The sequence below is a fragment of the Aythya marila genome (genome assembly GCF_965140915.1).
Source record: "Aythya marila genome assembly, chromosome: 29".
Classification (NCBI taxonomy): domain Eukaryota; kingdom Metazoa; phylum Chordata; class Aves; order Anseriformes; family Anatidae; genus Aythya; species Aythya marila.
This window is the reverse complement of record NC_139070.1, coordinates 1,164,896-1,188,533: the sequence shown is the minus strand read 5'-3', so window position 1 is coordinate 1,188,533 and position 23,638 is coordinate 1,164,896. Positions and strand designations below refer to the sequence as shown.

The following is a 23,638-nucleotide window of genomic DNA, read 5'->3' as shown; positions in this document are numbered from 1 at the left end:
ATTGACTAACAAATGGTAGTGAGAATAGTGAACTAGACTACAGGTAAATTTGAATATTAAGACAGAAATTAGCATTACTGAAATGCTCTCCATCCTGATGTATACCAGACAGGAATATTCCACTGTGAGCTCCTTATCCCTGCTATTTTCCTCCTCTTCCTACAGGAGATGTGAGCACCATTGAAGACCAAACCTGGAGCTAACCAATGGCATAGAACTCTGGAAGCAGAGACTGTACATTGAATGTTAGATGGGGACATTGGAGAGAATCCAATTCTGGGCTTTACCAAGCATTTCCCATGTCACCTGGGGAGAATGTTAACTAATGTTTTTCTCAGTATGGAAAGCATAGCCTTTAATCTCTGTACAAAAGATGCTTATCTGCTAAAAAGGGAAAAGAGCAAGGCTGCTCATGCTTTGCTTGTCTTGTCAGTTTACTCTGAAAGCACCTGAGGGCAGGGTTTGGCTTTACTCTTTGTTTGCATAGCACTGAACATGCCTCATTTGCAGCTTCATTGCAATTACAATTGGCTATATTACCAACAGCTCAGAAGCTCTGAGTGTCTTCTGCTCCCGATACTTACTGAACTAGTTATTTCTTAAAGGAAACAGGGATTATTCCTCTTTCCTACTGGGGCAGACAGGCTGATGACTACAAGGAGGGATGAGCATTGCATTCGCTGCTTGCGATGTCTGGAGTTAAAACACTGCTGGGCAATGTCAGGGCTGTAAGTTGAGCATTGTATTTGTGAATTTACAGGTGCAAATTTACTTTTGGAAAGTCCTCTGCTGGATAATACCTCAGTGGCATTTGTGGTCATGCGGAACTCAATGTGGAAACCCACACTTATCTGTCTGAATGCTCATGGAAAGGCCCCACTGAAATAATGTTTAAATAACAGAAGTTAAGATACTACATTATTTCAAGCCATTAACATTTTCAAAGGATGAACAGCTCCTCCTCAGGGTGTTGTTATGGAAATGTTTATGACACTGTGTAAATTCAATCTGTACTAAAACGCTTTGTAGCAGTAATTCTCAGTTAACAGCTTGTTCCTGGCCATGGCAGAACACCACCCAGAACAAGCGCAAGGGAAACCAGAAAGCTTTCTGTGATGCAACAAAACTTTAATGAGAAATAAATGCCTTTGTTTGCAAAGCAAGATATCACAGAATATGAAAAAAAAACAAAACAAAACAAAACAAAACAAAAAAAAACCAACAAAAAACTGTTTCCAGACAGTTTCAGAGAATGTTCAACAAATGTCCTGTTCAGAAATATTGCTGTCCTCAGCTGGCTTTCTTCTGTCTGTTGTGCCACTCCTAATGAAGACAGTTGCCATTATGAGGGATGCTTATATCGCATATGCTGGCCCACAATAGTTTTTTTTAAATGGGAAAGCTTGAACAGGTGCCAACAGTGAACAATAAACTAGAAACTGAAGGGAAAACCAAAAGAAGATGAAAGATCAGAAATGCTAAGTGGCAGCAGCTCCACTGCAGGGCTGCCAAATTGCTGAACCCCCATCCTCACTGCTCTGCATTTATGTCTTCATGAGAGACTCTTCCATGCTCTTCTACCTTTAGCATGGCCCGCAGCTGCCACGGAGGAACCGGCTGTAACGTCGGGAGGAGAAGGGGCTGCAGTACCCGCTGCCGAATGTGGAGAGGGCTGAGCTCCCGTAACTGTACTGTGCTCCATATCCCAAAGAGTTCCCATAACCAGAAGAGCTCCTGGAGCCATAGAGGCCCCCCAGCCCCAGGGAGCCCCCAAAGGCGGGTGCTCCGGAGGAACCCACCACAGCTTGCTGTGGGAAGGAGCTGAGGATGGGGCCAGGAAAGGTTATGACAACAGGGGGTGGCTGAATCACGGCCGTGGAGTCAGGGCACTGCCGGACACAGGGCTCATTGCAGCTGTTGGCGATGGGCTGGGGGCAGGCAATGCTGCTGGTGGTGGGGCACAGGTCATAGCAGGACATTTCTCTGCAGGGGAGGTGAACCTGAAACACAGAGCACAGAGCTGAGGAAACACAAAGCACAAGTTGTACTGGAGCACGACATTTGTTGCTGGCTTGTTGAGGAACAAGCAAAATGATTGTCTGATGCACAGGCAAAATTGATGAATTCACAAAATTTTGCATTGATCATCATCACCTTGATCTTCCCTATCCTTATCCTCTCCCTATCCTATCCCTGCAATTGTATCATCCTCCAAGCCTTCTGAAATTGCTGCTTTCTTCTTTTTTTTTTTTTCTTTCTCTCTCTCTCTCTTTTTTTTTTTTTTTTTTTTTTTAAATTCCCTCCTGGAGGACAAAAGCATCAGCAGTAAGTGTTACGAAAACAGAAGTTCTCCTCCCTGAGCAGTGCAGTTTGAAACCCCAGAGCTGTAATATCTACACCAGACATGACTTCTTTATTGTACCAAATGAGACAGAAGCAGGTTTTGAGTCAGGAAACATGCAATGGAGACATAAACTCAACACTATTTTAACTGCAGATTTTCATGCTTCTTTTCTGGTCCCTGTCTACTTTTAAGCTCTCTGGGATAATTTACTTCCAGTTGTTCCTTTTTAGCTCCACATTCCCTTAATCTCTCTAATACCTGTGGTAAAACCCTCAAAGTATTTGAGCCCAAAGAGAGATTCATATACTTGATATATAAAGTTACCGTATGAAATATTTCTATCCACATATTTCTTGTCATAGCTGTACAATTTTATACTGAGTGTGGAGGAAATTGGGAAAATATAAGCAGCTGATTTTCTTCATCAGATAAAAATCCAGTTTGCAAACTACCATTTCCACAGAAAGACTGGCTATTAAAGCTTGTGGCTTGCCACTGCTTCCAGTAAAAAAGAGGAAATATTTTGTTCATATAATAGCCATGCAATGCAGAGAATCAAAGCATTGAACTCAGTGTATCCAAATAGCTAATCTGGATCTCAATTTGCAAGTGGATATTTGACAAATACGCTAGATCAGACTTCCTGCCTTCCTTGCTATTGTCTCTAGGGAAAATAACTAGGGTTTAAAATAAGTAGGATTCAGTTTTTACCTATCCGTATAAACTAAATGCAAGCTAGGATTATTTTGCAATAAAATTCCCATGTAGATAATGCTCTTTACTCAGCTGGGTCCCTGAACAGCTTAGATTATAGCCATGTTTTTCTGATTTAGTTATTAACTGAAATGGTACAGGAGAACTCTGCATTTTAAAGCTTATGCCTTCCTATATTTTCAATCTGCTAACAGGACAGAAATGCCAAAATATGAATAATAGTGAAATAAATGCCTCAATCCTTTTTGTGTCTCCTAAAACTTGCAAATATACTTTAAACAAGGGGGGGGGGGGGGGGGGGGCAGGGGGGTACGACACAACAAAATAGTTCTACAAACTTAAACTTAACATGGTAGTGGGGTACTGTATTCTAAGGTGCAGTAGTAAAACATTTTGGCATTTAGAAAGAGATGAGACATACCTGATGTAGAGGAGAGTCTGTAGGAGAAGGAGATGAAGTAGGTCTGAGTACCCACTCCTTTTATACAGCTTTTCAGATTGCCTGGGGGGGGCTGAGGCAGTGTACACATGAGGTCATAATCACCAACCAGCCCAAATTTGAAGCATTTAACTTCCCAAAATGATGAAATTGTTGTTGCTCGCTGTTTGCAAAATCACCCTAAATCTCTGAATAGCATGATATGCACATTCCAGCTCCCAGGTCTCTTTCATCTAGAGCTTAATTGACCAGCTTCTTTGCTAGTATCATTCCACCCTCCTCACTGGCATTGCAAGCAGAATTAAACTGGTTCTATTTATTTAGCACTTCCTTCATTAACTTCCCGTAATGATTTTAATCTGTGCTATAACTTGCTGTCATATATGTGTTTATATTTAAGCACTTCAGAACTAGGCTAGAATCTAATCTACTCACACATTTTGCAATGAGATATTCAGTGAGGTGGAAGACACCTTCTGATCCTGTTCCCACCCACAGTCATAAAATACAAGAGTGAACCCATACCTTCAGAAAGCCATTTTTAAGTGTTTTCTTCACAGACACACTGGGTAAGTGGCAGCAAAAGGAATGGAATATTATGGCAATGGATTTTTTTCCTCTTTCTTTCCTGATTAGCAGAACATCACCTGCAGAGTGCATACTCTTGCAGAGCCCTGTTTTGACTTCCCAGATCTCAAGTGACTTGTCTGAACCACTTATTCAGGCTTTCCTGATATTTGCCGGTGAGGAACAAGAGTTGTTGCAAGACAATTCATCCTGATGCTTACCTTACCAGTATTTGTATCATCCTCAAAACATAGCAATTTTGCTTTCATTGACACACAAAACAAGCTTAAATGAAACACCCAGCATTTAAATGGGGAAGGTTCAAATAGATATATCCCACCCATATTCTGAAATTCTCCCTAATAAACAGTGCCTCATTCAACCTCAGATTTCCTTGTTTGCTTACAGATCAGTTGTTTGTTAAATTACAAACACCACAACATTTCTAACAGAAATTATATTTAAATTATGAGATTCTTCTTCCAGACTTTGAGACAGCACTGGAGGATCACAAGAACAATCATACTCACAAAGGATTTTAAATTGCTTTTTTGTGTGTGGTTTTTAAGCACTTCATAAAGCCTCTCTAATGGTTTATGCATGAATTGGTGCGTCATTATTGTAACATAAGTATGTGGTTGTATTCAAGAAGCCCAGCATTTGAAATACATTTTTTTGAAATTTTACTGGTCAAGTGGACTCTTCCTGTTCTTATTACCAGCTCATAACTTCTAACTCTAGGATTTCAGCTGATTTCTTACTACAAAGTAGGTTTGTATTTATTTGTTTTTAGTTGTGTACAGACTCCTTCAATGCTGATGTTGCGTGAATTCACAGACCCTTTGCTGTCTGCATCACGAAGATCTGCAGCACCTGCCTCTGTCCTCGTGTTTTGAAAGCTTTTCCTAGGACTTTCCAAGTCAAGTTCAGTGAACTGTCTACCCCATTTACCTTTGTTTTGATGAATGGATTTACCTCTCAGATATGAAGAAACAGAAGAACTGGATATTTGGCAGATAAGGCATGAGTCTGGGTGATTTTAAAAAGTACTTTACAATATTTCTTTTGATTTTTCCCCTGAAAAAATGCAAGGTGGTCATGTTCAAATGTAAGTTCCAACTGCATGCAAAGATTGTTGATTTCACAAGAAAGACACCACGTTTTGTCTCAATTATACTTTATCTAGCATGGGTAAGGAAGGATGGAAAGAAAACCTGCGTATGAAAGCAGATGTCAATTGTGGTTGACATTTGAGCCACCATCATTATGTCAACTATATAAACAAGAGGTAAGTAAGTGAAGCCAGCATAATTCCTCCTGTCATTCTAATGGAGTTAGTGGAATGTTACCAGGAATATGAATCTTGCCAATTAAGTGTTAAGATGAAAGAAATATTTGTTTTGTAATTTGCATTTCAAGCAGCATGAGAATTTGAATCAACTAATAAACATAAATATTGAGCAAAACTGTTTCATCATTTTGAGGTGAACCATGTGTGATAAATGTGGGCTGGTGCTAATGGGAGCCTCAGGTCCTTCAGGCAGTTTGAGAAGTGTATAAAAGTCCCTCCTCAAAGCTGCCTTGCGATTTGCTTCTCTTGCCTTCTTCTTGGAGAAAAAATATTCTTTAGATATCAAACTATTGGGTTTTATGTAAATTTGAGTTACTCCTCTTTTGTCATTTACAAGGCAGCAATGTTATATGCTGTCTTTTAGGGCTGAACTGGTATTTTTTTAAATCTATTGTCAGGAGCTATCAGCTCTCCACTAGCCCAGATCTTGGTTTATAATCTTCTAAGCAGAAGCCAAAACCTCAGACTGTAATCCTACAAATTGTTCTGCACTCCTACACTCCTAGTCACAGTCAGGTCGAACGGAGAACATGTCCTCCTAGTTTCTTGGTCTTCCAAATGCCATATCAACTTAGTTTGTATGGAAGAAAGCCAGGCATTAAAAGGACACAAGGAAAGCTCCCTTACTCAGTGCAAAAAGGGCCTTCTGGGTGTTAGGAGCCCAGTGAGCCATTAGGCAGTTCATTCAGTGATGGACAGCATCAGGATCTTTGCACTAAATTTCAGACAACATGGAACTGACTTGTATCAGAGAAAAGGCTTAGGATAAGAGCAGCCATCTGTCTGGTGAAGCATGTAGCCTTCTATATTCTTGTGTTTCCTCTAAGCAATAATTCATTCTTACTTAATTTTTTTTTTCTTAGAAGGCTCATACAAATATGAGGAACTACATTGATCTGACCAAGTAGATCTGGGCTAGGTAGCTGCAGTCAGGTAGGATGGATCTGTAACCAAGTCAGTGTTCCTGTGGATACAGGCTACTGGGCCTTTCCCATAACCATGAGCTCAAAGCTTTTTGTTGCAGGGGGTTTGGGCTATGCTGCAGTTAGACGTTGTCATGTTGTCAGCTGACCAGTCTGTATCTGGACCCAGTGCCAGGAGCTGCAATGAGCTGACTGCCCTGACCTGAGGGTAGTGATTCAGCCACCACTCGCTCTCATCACCTTGCCAGACCAGATGCTTAGTTCCTTCCTCCAGGACAGCATAGCGGGATCTTTGTCAGTACCCATCCTTAAGGGCTCCTTTTGTTAATGGGAACTTTGGTTATGGTGGTCTTTACCACAGCAGATTTTCTCAGATTTTCAGGACTAGGCAAGTTGTACATTCTTTCTGGCTGTTGTTTTGGTGCTAGATACCATTATGGAAGCTGTGAGTCTTGCTAATGCTGGAAAGCTAGTCAATTTATCAGTGATGACTAGAAAATAAGAACAAATAAAAGGCAGATTCATACCTGGCTTTTTGGCTACTGGGTGCAGAGGAAGTGCAGTATATACTGTCTCTGTAAATGGAGAGAGGAGCTGGAGATGCTTAGCAGCTCTTGCATTGCTTTCTTTATATTCTCTCTTCAGCTTCCAGTCAGACATTCACTGAGCACTCCTACAGTATGGTTAGCCATGCTTCTTATTCTAGTAAAATACGTAGCCTGAGATCTTTTGGCAGCTGAACCACAGAAAGAAAAACATCTTGTGTGATAACCATCTGCTTGATCAGAAGACTGTTACATGCCTTACGGATAACAAGAAAAGATAGACCATGTGTGGTACAGAAGACAGAAAATGTGTGGTACAGTATTTTTACTTGGTTTGAGGATACCAATATAATATTTATATAAATTAAATGTATACTTTATATATATATTACTTAAACGGATCTAAAGAACTCTCAAACCAAGGAACTCAAACAGATATACTTAGAAATTATGCAAATGGTCCTTGTGGTTTTGAATTGTCACATGCACACAAAATTACTGCCAAAAATTACTGGAGAGAGAAAATTTAACAGTATGGACCCAGGCTGATCTGTGCTAGAGAGACACAGAATCTGAAATTCATTTGGTATCAACCACCAAGCTTCAATTAAGAGCTGTCATGGTGAAATTGTACAACATTGGATTACAAGTCTGTAGTGCAATAACTAAGGGCTCAGTCTTCAGAGTGTGAACATGTAGTTCAAAGTATTATCTCACAGACTAATGAGTGGGGAATCTAATAAGGTAACATGCAAAGAAAGCCAATTTTCATCTATGGCAAGTACATTGTGACCATGTTGTTGTAGTTCAGTGATGAAACAGGTCTAGCAAGGGTGCCCTGTGAAGACTTTCACCATGTGAGCAGGGTTTGCACAATATTATTGCAGCTCCAACTACAACAGGCAGTTTTACTCAAAAAAGTTGGCAAACTCAGAATGGATGAAAACAGTAAACCACAAGACACTTTTCTTTTTAAATGATGCAATGGAATTTTAATGAGAATGAAAAGAACAAACACGTATCACAATATCAAGAATGTATATCCAAGATGTCAGAGTCAAATGCATTTTGAAAGACACCAAGTTACATGTCTCACTGCATTCAGACACCAGTATGATAACATAGAAGATAACAAGGAACTGAACCCATGAATATATCAGAGAAGAATTCAAATGAAAAAAGGAGAGGTTGGAGCCTGCAGAAGGTGAAACACTGAGCAGGATTTGCAAGTGCTTGCACAAAGCTGACACTCCTTCACTCACTGGTGAATCAGCATTTTGTTTTTCACAGGTACTTTATTCAGTGGATTTTCTTGTGTTTAACAGGGCCCGCAGCTTCCACGGCGGTTTCTGTTGTACCGGTAGGTGTAAGGGCTGCAATAGCCAGAACCAAAGGATCTACCATAGCCAGACAGGCCCCTGTAGCCCAGGGAGGAGCCTCCATAGCCAGACAGGCCCCCATAGCCCAGGGAAGAGCCCCCAAAGCCATACAGACCCCCGTAGCCCAGGGAAGAGCCTCCATAGCCAGACAGACCCCCATAGCCCAGGGAAGAGCCCCCAAAGCCAAGGGAGCCCCCAAAGCCCCCAAAGACGGGTGCTCCGGAGGATCCCACAACTGAATCCTGGGGGAAGGAGCTGAGGATGGGGCCAGGGAAGGTGACGACGACGGGGGGCGGCTGGATCACAGTCGTGGAGTCAGGGCACTGCCGGACACAGGGCTCATTGCAGCTGTCAGCGATGGGCTGGGGGCAGCTGATACCACTGTTGTAGGTGGGGCACAGATCGTAGCAAGACATCTTGTAGGGATGGAGGTCTGCAAAACACACTGAAGAGTAAATTAAAAGTACAAATTCTGTTGGAAAAAGGGTTTAAAATTTGGACATGTGGACTAGAATAGTGGCTTTATCTTTCAGATCTTGGCTTCCTTCTCTTCAGTATAATTTATGCAAAAACTCTCCTTCTTGTAAAAATCAGCATTGTCCAGATTGCACACTGAAAAGTCAGTTCTTTTATAGTCTCATTCCTAATTTCTTATGCCTGTTCTCCTGTAAGAAGTAGCTCTTTGTTCTCCCCAACTCTTGATCACTTACAATAATATTATCTAGCACCTACTCTGCAAATTACTTTCACTATATTTTGCAGTCACTCTTACATTGTCCATGTCTAAAAGGTTGTTTTATGCTTGTTTTATAATAGCAAAAACAAAGCAGAGTAACCTGAATACCAGTGAAGCTCATGTGGTAAATTAGCTGGAAAAAAAGTAGCTGGAATAACAACTCTGGGATATTGATTTGTAACTTGTTTCAAAATGCAATACCTAAAATTGTTCTACCAGTATGCTGAGCCTCCTATAAACACAGATTAAAGAAGGCATTCCCTGCCCTGAAGTGCTTGCAAAGTAGTTTGAGAGTCACAGGGTAGGTAAAAAGATTAGTTCCCAGATGTGAACCTGGTACACTCAGCTACAGCTATGTCACTACTGCAGATAAGTGTGTTGGGGTCTGAGCACTTCAGAATGAATATGACCATAGGATTCCATCTAGTCTCCAATAAAAAACATGGGAAGATTGTGACTCAGTACCTCCTGTGATTTTTTTTTTTTTTCATTAGAACTATAATGAACCATAGAACCATAAAAAATATTAGGTTAGAAGATATTCCTGAAGGTCATCTAGTCCAACTCCTTGCTCAAAGTAAGGACAATGTGAAGAGTAAGTTAAGATTTCCTAGTTTCATCTCTACATTCTTCAGACAATATTTCTGTATCCCTTCTGGGTAAGCCTGTCCCCTCAAAATATACATACATTTAAATAGACACATATAAAAAATGTACATGCAAATTCCTTTAAAAATTCCTATTGACAAGAACAACTTTCTGCTGAAGTTTTGGACGCTGTTTTGCTAGCTCAAGTTTGTATTAAAAGGAAATGACCAATTTTGAAAATCCTAACTTTACCACTTTAAACTTGAATATATTGATGTCCAACACTAAATAAAAAAAAAAATCACAGAGAAATAATCCAACATTATTAAGAATCTTAGTACATTTATGGATGATTCCATAAATATTGAATTAAAATAGTCTGGAAAAACATACTTCGATTTTAGGAAAGAGATCACATAGAATGATACTTACCCTCTTCACAGGGGAGAATAAAGCAAGCAAAGCGGAATGAAGAGCCCTGGACTAGGAGAGTTTTTATACAATTCCCTAGATGATGGGGATCACCTAAGGTACAATTTGTGCATATGCATAATTGGGGCAAACCCAAAACTAATGTGACACATAGGTCCTTAAAGTTTTGCTGACTGTTGGTTTGAACTCTCATGAAATATGATAAGTGCATTTCATCACAATAGTCTCTTTCATCTCAAAAGATTATATATAATATTAATTCCTGTTATCATTCCATTCACATCCTTGGTGTTACAACAGGAATAACGCTAATGCTTTCCGTAGCTTCTCCATTATTAATGGTAAAACATGGCTGCTTAATGTGCAGCTCATCAGCGCTGTGGTCACCCAATGTGCACATGTTTTTCCATTAGAAAACTAGGTTATCTGGAAATAAAATGGAGTTAATTGGAGCAACTTTGGAGGTCATCATTTTTTATCATTTGCACTTTCAGCTTCTCAACGTGAGCCCAATATGACACCCAAAAGAAAGCATCCTAGGGGTATGCCGCAATAGAGACAGAGGAATCCTTTGCATGGATTAAGGCTGATCGTTGACAGAATTGGAACAACCTGAGAAAAATGTGTAACTGAAAATGACAAATCTACACTGATTTTATGGCTTATGAAATCATGTATTCTTTCTATAAATTTGTATTTCACTTTATACTTCTTTATTGAAGAAAACAGTCATGAACTGTTTATAGCAAGGACACTAATGACCTTGAATTATGCATTTTAATGTGATGTAATTTCATAATTGCTAGGCACCTAGATCCAGGTACATGTCATTAATTTAATTGTAAGAAAGCATTCTTAAACTATTAGTGGATAGTTTGCAGCATTTGAAAAGACTTGTTCCTTGGAATCTTAGAAATATTGTCCAGAAAAAGTTCTAACCACTTCAAAGGCTGAGAAACCCACCTCATAATTTATGGTAATCTATGGCATAGAATCTGCAGTATTAAAATAGCACATCTGTAAACAAGGGAAAAAACAGCCTTTCTGTTGTATGATATGTTCCAGGCTCATAATTGTTCTCTATTTGGAGAAACTGCCAGCTCAGCCTTGTTCTAGAGTTGTGGCTCACAGTGTATCACAGATCATGGATTCCTGAGAATCAGTCAATAATTCAAAACACTTCTGTCACATTTCATTTATTTCACCTGTGGATCCATTTGTATTGAAAAAATGTATGTTTCCTTGGGCCTATTAAACATTCTCAGAAACCATCTTGGTTATAACCATATTAAACCAACAATACCTGGAAAAAAATCTCTTTGGCATTGCCAATCCCCTTGTAGGTTTAGTTAAATTCAGAAACTCATTCCATATTTTTCCCTCCTATTTGCTTTGTGAAATTGTGCAAACTTCTCCCCAAACATTTTTGACAGAGAATCCAGCTGTCTGAGTGACTGGTGGAAAGAGAAACACATTCAGGTGGTATTTGCATGAAAAGAGCTCCCAGCACTCCAAAACTCAGGATTTGGCAGTTTTTCTGCTCAAATTTCAATTTCTACACAAGCCCTATCCAGAACACTAGACTGAAGCAAACCTTGCAGGTGCCTGGAATTGTTGCTGCTCTTCAGAGTTGAATTGTCCCCTTTTTGGCCAAATACTACTGCCCCCCACAGGTGCCGAAGTCCCCACCTGTGGGTGGGGAAGCTAAGCATGCGGAAACCACCTCCAGCCTTCCTACACATTGAATTGACAATCTTTAACTTCTGTTCTGGCAGGCTGTAATGTGAATTAGATGTACTTAAACAAAAATCCTGTCCATGACAGCAGTTTGTTGTTCTGATAAATCCATGAGACACTCTCCAGGCATTAAGTTAATACAAGAGGAGCCAGCTTAATAATTTCTGTTGTAATTTCAAAGAAGTGACTGGAATAATGCCAGATATTAATTTTCCACAACAAGTCAGAAGATGAAAGAATTCTCTGTCATCTAATGTAATGTTTAGGCCCTTTTACAAGAGAATTTTGAAAGGTCTTATAAACTGCAATGATGAGCAAAGCAATGTCATCATTTTGATGGGTTACACGTGTTTGACAATGGGGCGGGCAACCAGTGCTGATCTTGTACCTCCAGCTGCTCAGATAGAATATAAAAACTCTTCTCTCTCATAGCTCTTCCAAACATTTCCCTTGACTTCTTGGTGACTCAGGTAAGGCTGTTTCTTCTCTATTGCTATTAGTGTATCTTTTTATTGCTGGTTTTAACTTCACCATCCATATTGTCGAGTGCATTGACACTGCATTGGGATAGAGATCCTAATGTCAGCCTTGAGCTTGTAGATACGCTTCCTTGGTGCATGAGGCATTGCAGAGGTACTACCTCAAGGTCAGAAATACTGGGACATGCACAGCGCTACCCTGATTGCAGCGCATTTACCCTGTTGCAAAGTTTGTATGTTGTGAGGTTCAGCATGTAATATGGGCATTACCGGTGCAGACATCCATCCAACTTGAGATCAACAAGCTATGCATCTGAGGAAGCTTTCTGAGTTGTCCTGGTACAGAAAAGCTTCTGTCTGTCCTTTTGTCTTTCCTTTACCTTCTCACTTTCATGTTCCTCCTCAAAGCCTTGCTAGGGTGTTGCAGGACACAGTGAGCAGAGAAGAGTAAAAACGTAACTTGAGAAAATAACTGAATTTATAGGAGAAAATGTAGACTAGATTCTGGGGTCTACAGAGGAGTTCCTTTTTGTCCTGGGACTAGTAATTTCAGAAGAGTGTTTTGAAAGACATTAGGGCCGACACTGTTGATTCTGTTGATTTTCATAATGAAATCTTATGGCTTGTATAAGTGCAGTGGATGCCTAGGTGGAAATTGAGCTGATAATGCTACCATCTGTCCTTTATTGTCAGGTCACATACCTTTGTAAGCAATCCAAGCAGGGAAAACCCCATAATCTGTGTTCCAACAACTCTCAGCAAAATTGGAATGAGTGAGAAGAAAAAGCTACTGTAATTAAGTTATATATAATAGCCACATCTCATGTAGACCTGATGAACCCAAATCCGGGTTTTCCTACTGACTCATCAAATGACATGGAACAAAGTCACTTTGCTTCTCATTCTCAGTTTTATGTGTGGACATACATTTAAGTTCTCTGCTGGATCATCACGAGGGACGATAGTTACAGAGTTAGACAAAGTTTCCCATTTACTTTTCTAGATGTGAACTCTGTTTTTATAGAATTTTCAAAATTCTTTTTCAGAAAAAGAAGATTATGAAATAGAGCAAGCTTACAAATGGGAAATCAAGCTATTTATTCAAACTCCTATACTCATTAACTAAATCCAAACTTCTATAACTATTGTTCTTTTCAAGTCTTTGTCTTCCACTTAGTCCCATTATCAGTGTGTGTTTTGCAGACCTCCATCCCTACAAGATGTCTTGCTACGATCTGTGCCCCACCTACAACAGTGGTATCAGCTGCCCCCAGCCCATCGCTGACAGCTGCAATGAGCCCTGTGTCCGGCAGTGCCCTGACTCCACGACTGTGATCCAGCCGCCCCCCGTCGTCGTCACCTTCCCTGGCCCCATCCTCAGCTCCTTCCCCCAGGATTCAGTTGTGGGATCCTCCGGAGCACCCGTCTTTGGGGGCTTTGGGGGCTCCCTTGGCTTTGGGGGCTCTTCCCTGGGCTATGGGGGTCTGTCTGGCTATGGAGGCTCTTCCCTGGGCTACGGGGGTCTGTATGGCTTTGGGGGCTCTTCCCTGGGCTATGGGGGCCTGTCTGGCTATGGAGGCTCCTCCCTGGGCTACAGGGGCCTGTCTGGCTATGGTAGATCCTTTGGTTCTGGCTATTGCAGCCCTTACACCTACCGGTACAACAGATACCGCCGTGGAAGCTGCGGGCCCTGTTAAATCATGCAGAAATATCCCATGTGAAGAATAACCAGCAACTCAGAGATACAATTTTGATACACAGCAGTGGTCTCAAAAGAGATATTGTGAAGTCACGATCAACGCAACCTGCTGCAGTGGAGCTGGGAGCGCACAGCACATTTTTAATTTCTTCGCTTCTATTCCTGGTCTCCTTATTTCTTCCATGTATGTGTATAGTTGATGGGGTAAAATATGTAATTTCTACTCCTATGAAATTGCACTTTGGTGTCCAACTGAAGAATAATTATGGATGGACCTGTCTGCACTCTAATGTTTATGCTTGGTATTGTGTAATGCTTTTCTGTGAATGTTTTTCTCATTAAAGTGATTCTTCTCTGCATCAAAGAAATCAACTTTTGGTTGTAATTTCTGCTCATACAGGTAAAAGTTTTTCCCTCTAAACAGGGAAAACTCTGAAGAGAGAATCTCCAATCTTTACATTTTATAAGCTTGAGAAGTACAGCTGAAGTGATGCAGCCATTAGTGAAGATAATCATCCTTTTGCTGCACAGGGTGCACACATTTGCAAGCAGAAATCCTCCCTCCCCAGCTGGCCTGGCTTACAATGACAATAGAATGTTTACAAAATAGCTACACTAAACCTCCGTCCCCTAATGAGCCACTGCATGATCTTCCCTGATTATAGTAGCAGTAGAGACAGGGGCTTGCCTGAGCAGGATTTGAGGCAGATTATGGGAGAAATGGGGCACATCTGAGGCCCTCAGGTGGGAATGATGCTCCTGAGTGGGAATGAATTTAGGGAGGTGGGAAGGTATTAGTGCAGGTTATTGAGGTGGGGCTGCTGAGATGGGGGAAGACAGGAGGAACTGCACCAAGAAGAGCCCTCCAGAGGAATGTGGGCTCTCTCATCCATCTTGGATGAGAAATATCAAAGGAAAGGGTAGAAGGTCAGGAGAAGTTGTAAGTCAGAATTGTAGAATAAGTGGGCTGAAAATATGGGTTCCTGTTGAAAGGAGCTCCCATATAGGAGGAACAGAGAAATACTGTGCTGAGGATGCATATATGGGTTTATGATCTTTTACTGCTGTTCTTCCTAGCAAAGATGAATTAGTTGGTGGTGTGACTGTATGGAGAAACAGTTGTGTCCCACCTCTCTCCCTCCCCCCAAAACAAACAAACAAACAACCCTCTAATATTTTAGTTTTCCTGAGCATATAAAAAGATCATTAGCCACACTTCAAGCTTAAAAGCTTCATTGCACTGCACTGCCTGGAAAACATTATTTCTTTAAGGGTTTGACAGAAAGTTAACTTAATTTTCTGCGACATCTGTCCTGATGACAGAGTTTGAGTGGTTGAGTGAGCACCTGAAGTTCACAGAGACAAATCAAAGACTCGTCTGGAAGAAGTTATTAGTGAATTCTAATATCTTTAGGAAAACATTTAAATTCAATAATCTATGGTTTCATTTTTCTAACACTGCTATTCTCTAACTAGTAGGTGTACTACTTTAATCTTTCTGGGAGGCCGTATTCTTAAAAATATAAATTTGTATTTGAAAAATTGAGAGATTACAGTAATTCTTTCTGTACTTCTTTCAGTCCCTGACCATTGCAGGGGGGTTGTACTTATATGATTTTTAACATCCCTTCTATCCCAAAGCATTCTATGATTCTGTGCTCAGTGTTTGCATGCTGCTCTTGTACACTTGAAATCCTTAATTTTCTTACTTTCAGGATGTGAACAGGCTGTTACAGGCTTTTCATCAGACAAATAATTAGAGTAAAAACATGAGAAAAGAACACCCGAATGTGGCAATTTTGATGCAACAAACTTTTAATTAAAGTGAGAAAAAGAATACATTTCCAGAGTTTCCAATAGGTATGAAACTGGTCTCCAGCCAAGGATACGTTCACATGATTGGTTTTACTTCCCATGTCTTAGTTGATGTTTTAAAGAAACAGGAACCATTATCTCCAAGTTTTTGTTACACGTTTATCCTGGGCAATATGGAAATGCAAGGGGAAAAGCAAAAGCACTGGATCAGAAAATGAAAACAGAGTTAAGGGGGAGAAATTCAATCAGGGTTGAAGGAGCACAGCTCCATGGTCTTAAACCAGAGCAGTGAATCCTTGGAGGTCTTCAGTTGTGACCCGGTCTGTTGGTTCTCACATGAAGGGAACATTACTGCATGATTTAGCAGGGCCCGCAGCTTCCACGGCGGTTTCTGTTGTACCGGTAGGTGTAAGGGCTGCAATAGCCAGAACCAAAGGATCTACCATAGCCAGACAGGCCCCTGTAGCCCAGGGAGGAGCCTCCATAGCCAGACAGGCCCCTGTAGCCCAGGGAGGAGCCTCCATAGCCAGACAGGCCCCCATAGCCCAGGGAAGAGCCCCCAAAGCCATACAGACCCCCGTAGCCCAGGGAAGAGCCTCCATAGCCAGACAGACCCCCATAGCCCAGGGAAGAGCCCCCAAAGCCCCCAAAGACGGGTGCTCCAGAGGATCCCACAACTGAATCCTGGGGGAAGGAGCTGAGGATGGGGCCAGGGAAGGTAACAGCAACAGGCGGTGGCTGAATCACGGCCACGGAGTCAGGGCACTGCCGGACACAGGGCTCGTTCCCGCTGTCAGCGATGGGCTGGGGACGGCTGATGCCACTGTTGTAGGCGGGGCACAGGTCGTAGCAAGACATCTCGTGGGGTTGGAGGTCTGCTAAACATGGACATTTATGTTAACATTAGAGAAATATCAAACATTAGATTATGATGAAACTGTCCAACAGGGCATCAGTAATACATCTGAGAAATAAACATCTATTACTATTCTTTTTTAGCATTGTAATTTGGAGTCTGGTCTTAACTTTAAGATAGTAAAGTGATCTACTTTTCAATTGTGATTTATTTATTTATTTATTTATTTTTGCAGGTAAGTTAATTTCAATAGTATAGCATTACTACTAGTTGATAGTTTCTACTTAAGTTGGATCTTTAATGCTACTAACTCAGCAGAACTCTGTTGAACGCAGCCAGAATTATGGCAATGTGTACGAACTACTTGTTACATCCTAAAATACTATTATGGAGTCATAGATAGTCAAGAAAATCTCTTCAGCAGTAAGATGCTAGAGGTTTCCAATTAAAAACTGCTTAAAATACCTCAATGTCCTTTTCTGAAACTTGGCTTCACCAGTGCCCCATAATGAATGAAAAAATAAGCATTATTTTCAGAAGCAAACAATTTACAGATCACTGACAGCCTGGAGGTCCTGAAGAGGACTTGGTTCTAAGTTAAAACTAGGAGATTCAGACAACAAATTATTTTTTGCAGTTTGAGAGAAATCAGACTTACCCAATTCACAAAGGCAAGCAAAGCAAGAGAAGTGGATAGAAGGACCTAGTGGAGAGAGCTTTTATACAGTTTCTTCAATTGCCTGGGGGATATTAGGCATCCCGTGCTTGAGTTCATAATTAGGTACCAACCCAAAATTGTAGGACACGTAGTTTCTCTAAGTGCTGAAATTGTTTTTGCTTTTTGTTTGTGCATTGCAGACACTTCAAACTCACGCATAGCGTGACATGCACACTCTACCGCAGGCCTCACCATTATCTCTGGGAATTATTTTTTATTATTCCATTGCTCTTTAGGGGAGGAAGTGAGCTGACTCGACTTATTTAAGAGTCCTGCATTATTACGATGACAGGAGTACAGTAATTTCTTTTGTACAGTTACAGGTCTTTTAGTGTAATCAATTCAGGTGACAGTACACCTGGAGACAAAATGGAATTTCTTTTAGGAGCTCACATAAAGGCTAGGGACTTTCTGCAAGCTTAGCACTTCTATCTCCAAATATGCATTACAAGGCAAACGGGGTCAGAAACAGGAATATCTTTTTGTGACTTTTGGAGAATTTTCTACTAATTGTCTGTCTTTCCTGGGAACAGGGAAATATTTCAGCTGGCAATAACAAGTCTCTCTGGAAACATATTTTTTTCTTTTCTTCTTCTTTTTTTTTTTTAATTTTCTTGAAGTTTCACTTTCCTTTATATTTTTACATTTTCTTTTTCCATTGCTATTTGTGAGGGATAAGTATCTAGGAATACAGGAGTACAAGAACCAAGTAAATCAGTTGTTAAGTTGTAAATACTGAAAGGAAGTCTAGTGCTGATACAATATGAAGACAGAGACTATCATTCAGTGGGCCTTTTTTTGGTGTTATTAAAAGTTCAGTTAACATACGCAGATTTCTTCTTGTGTACCAATGTATACTTTAATAAAAAGAAAGTTAGTTTTTATTTTATTTTATTTTATTTTTGAGAAATAAATGAAGATCCAAAAAAGCGTTATAACCATGAACTGACTACATGAAAGACCCAGGTGACCTTAACTTACTTATTTTAATGTGATATTTTAATGTGACAATCTCTCATCATAGGGGGTGTAAGCATCTAGGCATACTTTTTATATAATTATGACGCAGTAAATACAAGCCAGTAATGTCTGTGAGGTATTTGAAAATCCCTTGCAATGTCCTCATAAATCCTTGGGACTTTTTTATTCAGTATTACAGTTCAGGAAATCTCCTTATGCATCTCCAGTGTTGGAAAAGCTCATAATTTAGAAATAATATGTGATATGAAGATAACTATGTTGATAATTACGATGATTACGATAACCATCATAATGATATGGTATTAAAATAATGCCATAAAGAAAGAAACCTCAGCAAAAGCCAGTCTTTGCTTTTCCAAGTGGATTCCCGGCTCATAATTGCTCTCTACTGAGAGGTGCTGTCAATCATGGTTTTTGTTGCAAGATCAGCTGTAGACCAGGATCAAGGACTCCTGAAGAGCAAGCTAAAAATTAAAGGAATTTCAGGCAAATGTACCCTTTCAACCTTGTGGATCAAATTGAGCTGAATTTTTTGAGTATCCCACTGTGCTCATTTCAGCTATTCACTGGGAATCTGTCCATTTAAATGTTGCTTCAATGATACTTTAGACACTGATACCTAAAAGGTTGTGTTATTTCCTATTTGAAATACAAGTGAAATAAGAGCAGCATAATGTCCTTTAACAACAGTGAACAGTCTTTGATTTACACAAAAGGTCTCAGCAGTTTTGAACAGCCAAAGAGAGCCTGTTCAATGTCACAGCAGATATGCCAGAAGAAGGACAGAGGTAAAATGGAGAAGATGAGCAGACAGGATACCAGGATTCACGTACCCTGGGATGAATCCACTGAATTGTTAACGCTATTGGTCTATGGCTTAGGCAGCCTGTAACTCTGAAATCTCACTTCAAAGCTCTCCTCTTCACTTGCTTTGTCACAAATTAGGATGTTAATTCAATGTGCATTTTGATGATTATTATTTTAAGCTCTCCATCCTTAAAAATATAAATATCTCTCTCTTCACAACCAAATTCAGCTTTAAGCTCTAGTCTGAAGGTCAGGTAAAATGTGAAGACTGTTTAGGACTTCTGCCACTGGGTGTTCAGGGATGCTTGCAATATAGCTTGATTCAAAGAGTACGGAGAAGCCTCCATGGATTGCAATGTGAACTTTATCACATCTCAGAAAAAAACACCAAGCACACAGAAAATATTGCCTGCCTTCCTGAGGATTTAGTTATATTATTAATTTATTTATTTTATCCTTAATAAGAAAGAAACCTTGTGTAAGGTATTTGGTAGAAACAACTCACAACAGGTTATTTCTGATATATCATCATCATATGAGAGAGCAAAAGAAGAATTAACTATGTATAAGCAGATTAATACATGGTGCAACTCCAAAGAGGATAGAAAACTAATATTAATTTCACAAATCATATTTTATGATGAAAGATGCATTAATTTCACCCATCACTGTTATAAATGAAAGACCCTTGTGTGATGTAATGGTTGTGTTATGTTACATGATAATTGGAATCAAGTAATAAACAAAAACAAAGCAAAAGAATTTCATCACTTTGTGGAGGTATCAATACAAAAAAATGTTGTGTCAGCTAATTACCTCTACATTCACAAAACCTGCCTCTCATCCCTCAGGCAGTCCGCAGTGTATAAAAGCACTCTCCACTCAGGGTTCTTCCAACCTCAGCTCTTTATTCGTTCTTCTCAGTGAATTTGGTAAGTCTGAATCTGCTCTTTACAACTATTATACCTCTTTGCTATACAATTTAATTGTGGATGGTCTCTTCAATTAGTACTAGTAGATAAAATTTTAGATGAAAAGATAAAGTTTACATAAATTATTCTCAGGGTTATGGATAGGTTTTCCACATTCAGGGCAGGCATTTAATTTCAAAATCAACCAAAAGTTTCTTGAAATGGCATTAAAAGTTCATTATCAGTTTACTTCCAACAGCTGAAGAAGTGACGTGACTAGTTAAATATGCATTCCTCTTTTCTGTTTGTTTATATGTGTTTCTGGAAATAAAACTTCGAAAAAGCTTACATCTTCATGGCTGATGGGAACATTTTCAGCTTAGAAGCAGAATTTTCATTATATACAGTTTATTATAGATTGCTCAAGTTGCTTTTACATTAATTCAAGATAAACAGGCATGAAAGCAATCAGAGATCAGGCACTGAGTTAGAGGAAGAAACAGAAAGGAAATGAGAGATGTTGAAGGTGTGCTGTTACAGATTGATTTAACAAAGAGAAAGAGGGGGGTCACAGAGAGAATTTAAGGACTGGCAGATGAACAGATGTTTCTTGGTGTTAAAGAGGACAAGTCATTAAGGGTGAGATTGGCAAAAGAGCCCAGAGCTCAGTATCAAAACAGTGTTGCTAAACTAATCATAAATCTCAGTGCCCTGTTTCAATGTTTGGAAACTGGAAACAATAATGTTTGCAATTCCCTTGTAATGGTCTCATCAAACAAGTTACAGAGCAAATATGAATAGGCAATGATTTATAATCTCTGTTTCCACAAGGCTCAGCACCAAGGAGATCAGTGGGTAAGATGAGCCAGAGTCATGAAATCATGCATAACACGAAACCTGGTTCTTGGGAAGTCCAAGTCCTTGCTGATCCAATGACTCACCAAAGCATTTCGGCAAATAATTTTGCTACTGCTTCAATTTTCAATTCTATTACACATGGGTAAATTGGTCTATCTCAAAGCACTTTTGTCCATGGAAAGGCAGAGAACTCTGTAGTGCTTTTAGGTCTGCAAAAAAATGCATTGTGCTTACTAAAATCAATATTTGTATCTTGAAGGTTGACCTCCATCCCCATAAGATGTCTTGCTACGAGCTGTGCCCCACTTACAACAGTGGCATCAGCTGCCCCCAGCCCATCGCTGACAGTGGGAACGAGCCCTGTGTCCGGCAGTGCCCTGACTCCGTGGCCGTGATTCAGCCACCGCCTGTTGCTGTCACCTTCCCTGGCCCCATCCTCAGCTCCTTCCCCCAGGATTCAGTTGTGGGATCCTCTGGAGCACCCGTCTTTGGGGGCTTTGGGGGCTCCCTAGGTTTTGGGGGCTCTTCCCTGGGCTATGGGGGTCTGTATGGCTCTGGGGGCTCTTCCCTGGGCTATGGGGGTCTGTATGGCTCCGGGGGCTCTTCCCTGGGCTATGGGGGTCTGTATGGCTTTGGGGGCTCTTCCCTGGGCTATGGGGGCCTGTCTGGCTATGGAGGCTCCTCCCTGGGCTACAGGGGCCTGTCTGGCTATGGAGGCTCCTCCCTGGGCTACAGGGGCCTGTCTGGCTATGGTAGATCCTTTGGTTCTGGCTATTGCAGCCCTTACACCTACCGGTACAACAGAAACCGCCGTGGAAGCTGCGGGCCCTGCTAAATCATGCGGTAATGTTCCCTGCATGATAGAGAACCGACAAATGAGTGATATGACCTCGATCCTCAGCTGGGCTCCTGAGTAAGGAGCAGAACATCAAAACATTCTGCTTAATGCAGTGGAGTCAGAATAGCTCCTTAAATGACCTTCTTCACTTCTTCTCATCTCCTTTTCTATCACGTGTTTCATCTCCTCCTGTTTGCCCTTACTAGTGTCCAACTGTGTGACTCCTCCAGTGCTGCCCCCCCGAGGGCCCTTTCTTGGCCCTGGGCCAGCCAGCGCCTGGCAGAAGCCTGAAGGAAGAACGCCTCTCTGGAAGCCCTAGGCACCACCGGCCTGCCTGGGCCTTGCTCGCGGCTCTGTGCTTGTGTCCCTTCCTGCCTTGACAATAAAGCAAGCCTGCATCCAATGCCTGCCTCTCCGCCTTTCCTTCCCAGGCCCCGCGGGGGCTCCAGGGCTCCCTCCGCCTGCACATGGCCCCTTCGCTCTCCCAGCCCCCCAAAGAGCCGGGGCACCCTGGACAAAGCCCCTGGCAGCCCTGCCTCCCATACTGAGGGCTATAGCCCTGGGGAAAGCCCGTGACCCTGGCACCTCTGCCTCAGATGGTCCTACTGCAAAGGAAGCTCTGTGCGCAGTCTTTCTTTGCCACTGAGATGAAATTATCATCTTTCATCTCCCCTACACTAATTATTCTAGCTGTCAGATTTGTTTAAAGTTGGTAGAGTTTAGTGATGGCATTCCTTTTATTTTTACCTCATCCTAAATGACTTCTAGAAATCTTCTCACTGTGTTCTCATACAAAGTAAAACCCTGGCCTGAAGTTCTGTCAGGTTATATTCAGAAAAGGAACAATAGAAGGAAGATAAACAACGGGATACAATTATTAAGATAAGTATCTGATGAGCAATGATCAAGCTCTACTTCTTTTTTGTTAATCACTGCTATGATAACAGTTGCCTCAGGGAAGTTCTGGCCATGCCTCTGTACGTCAGCTGGGTGAAACAAGTAGAAAATGAACTAATTCTTTGCAGGGGGTTTAGGTATTACTTTGCAGACTCTTTCAAAGAAATGCTGCATCCATGAACCTATGATTTCTTGATCTCAGCCCTCTGTTGGTGTTATGGAGTAGCAAGCCAGACTTTAATAGGTAATTTCACTGTCCTCCAAAAGTATCTGGGTATATCCGGTGGCCCTGTGCTATATGTAGTAACGAGTTGAAAACAAAAGAAGCCTGACTATCATATTAATGAATCTTGCTTTTATTTTAAGATATTATGTATTTATTAGGAACATTTCAATGAAAAAGGACCCTCACCAAAAGTCTCTCTCTCTCTCACCTGTCTGCTCAGTTTGCAACTCCACCTGCCCTCCTTGTCCTAGGCTTTTAGGTGAAGGCCTGTAGAGTGCTGGGATGCAGCTGGAGCCTGCAGGGCTCAGATGAGAGCACAGCTACCGGCAGAGTGTGCCAAGGATGGGTGAGCAGCCCAGGCATCTAGGGTGGAGAAGGCCTCCTTCCTTTTGGGTGCAAGGAGATGGCTCTCCATTTCTACCACTGCTCTCCAGTCTCACACAACTTGAAGGAAGGGCACTGCTGCCAGGATTTTTCTGGAACTCAGCAACCATTATCCTGCCTTGTGCCACATTAGCCCTGCATCTCCTCTGCTCGGGCAGCTCTTGTGATAAGCAAAGCCCTCTTTCCTCCCAAAATGGGGGTGACTGATTTCCTCTCTGTTTTTCTTCTCAACACCAGGATCCTCATTCTCATGCAGAGCCTACAAGAGCTACTTTGGTGGTAAACACCTGAGCACCGGCTACCAAATTTTCAATTGATTAGATGAGACAGTGACAGGCAAAGTATCAGCCAGTTCCTAACTAGATGCATATTGTGTTAGACAGCAAGCACCTAGCACAAGATAACAAGACTGGT

At 41.1% G+C, this 23,638-nt stretch overlaps 5 protein-coding genes across 5 annotated transcripts; 2 read left to right on the top strand and 3 right to left on the bottom strand.

The window, feature by feature from the left end:
• Positions 1-1,220: 1,220 nt before the first annotated feature.
• LOC309888450 (scale keratin-like) lies at positions 1,221-3,591 on the bottom strand. Its single transcript, XM_082780772.1, has 2 exons — positions 3,480-3,591; positions 1,221-2,000 (listed from the first exon to the last, which is right to left on the bottom strand). Exon 2 carries the CDS (start codon positions 1,977-1,979, stop codon positions 1,584-1,586), a length of 396 nt encoding a protein of 131 aa, XP_082636898.1. The 5' UTR covers positions 1,980-2,000; positions 3,480-3,591; the 3' UTR covers positions 1,221-1,583.
• Positions 3,592-8,201: 4,610 nt separating this feature from the next.
• Positions 8,202-8,678, bottom strand: LOC309888426 (scale keratin-like; the record flags this gene model as incomplete). Its single annotated transcript, XM_082780748.1, has 1 exon — positions 8,202-8,678. The coding sequence occupies one exon, from the start codon at positions 8,676-8,678 to the stop codon at positions 8,202-8,204; it is 477 nt and encodes a 158-aa protein (XP_082636874.1).
• Positions 8,679-13,454: 4,776 nt separating this feature from the next.
• On the top strand, positions 13,455-13,931 carry LOC309888425 (scale keratin; the record flags this gene model as incomplete). The annotated part of the gene is made up of 1 exon (XM_082780747.1): positions 13,455-13,931. One exon carries the CDS (start codon positions 13,455-13,457, stop codon positions 13,929-13,931), a length of 477 nt encoding a protein of 158 aa, XP_082636873.1.
• Positions 13,932-16,108: 2,177 nt separating this feature from the next.
• On the bottom strand, positions 16,109-16,606 carry LOC309888424 (scale keratin-like; the record flags this gene model as incomplete). The annotated part of the gene is made up of 1 exon (XM_082780746.1): positions 16,109-16,606. One exon carries the CDS (start codon positions 16,604-16,606, stop codon positions 16,109-16,111), a length of 498 nt encoding a protein of 165 aa, XP_082636872.1.
• Positions 16,607-21,159: 4,553 nt separating this feature from the next.
• On the top strand, positions 21,160-21,714 carry LOC309888423 (scale keratin-like; the record flags this gene model as incomplete). The annotated part of the gene is made up of 1 exon (XM_082780745.1): positions 21,160-21,714. One exon carries the CDS (start codon positions 21,160-21,162, stop codon positions 21,712-21,714), a length of 555 nt encoding a protein of 184 aa, XP_082636871.1.
• Between the last annotated feature and the right edge of the window lie 1,924 nt (positions 21,715-23,638).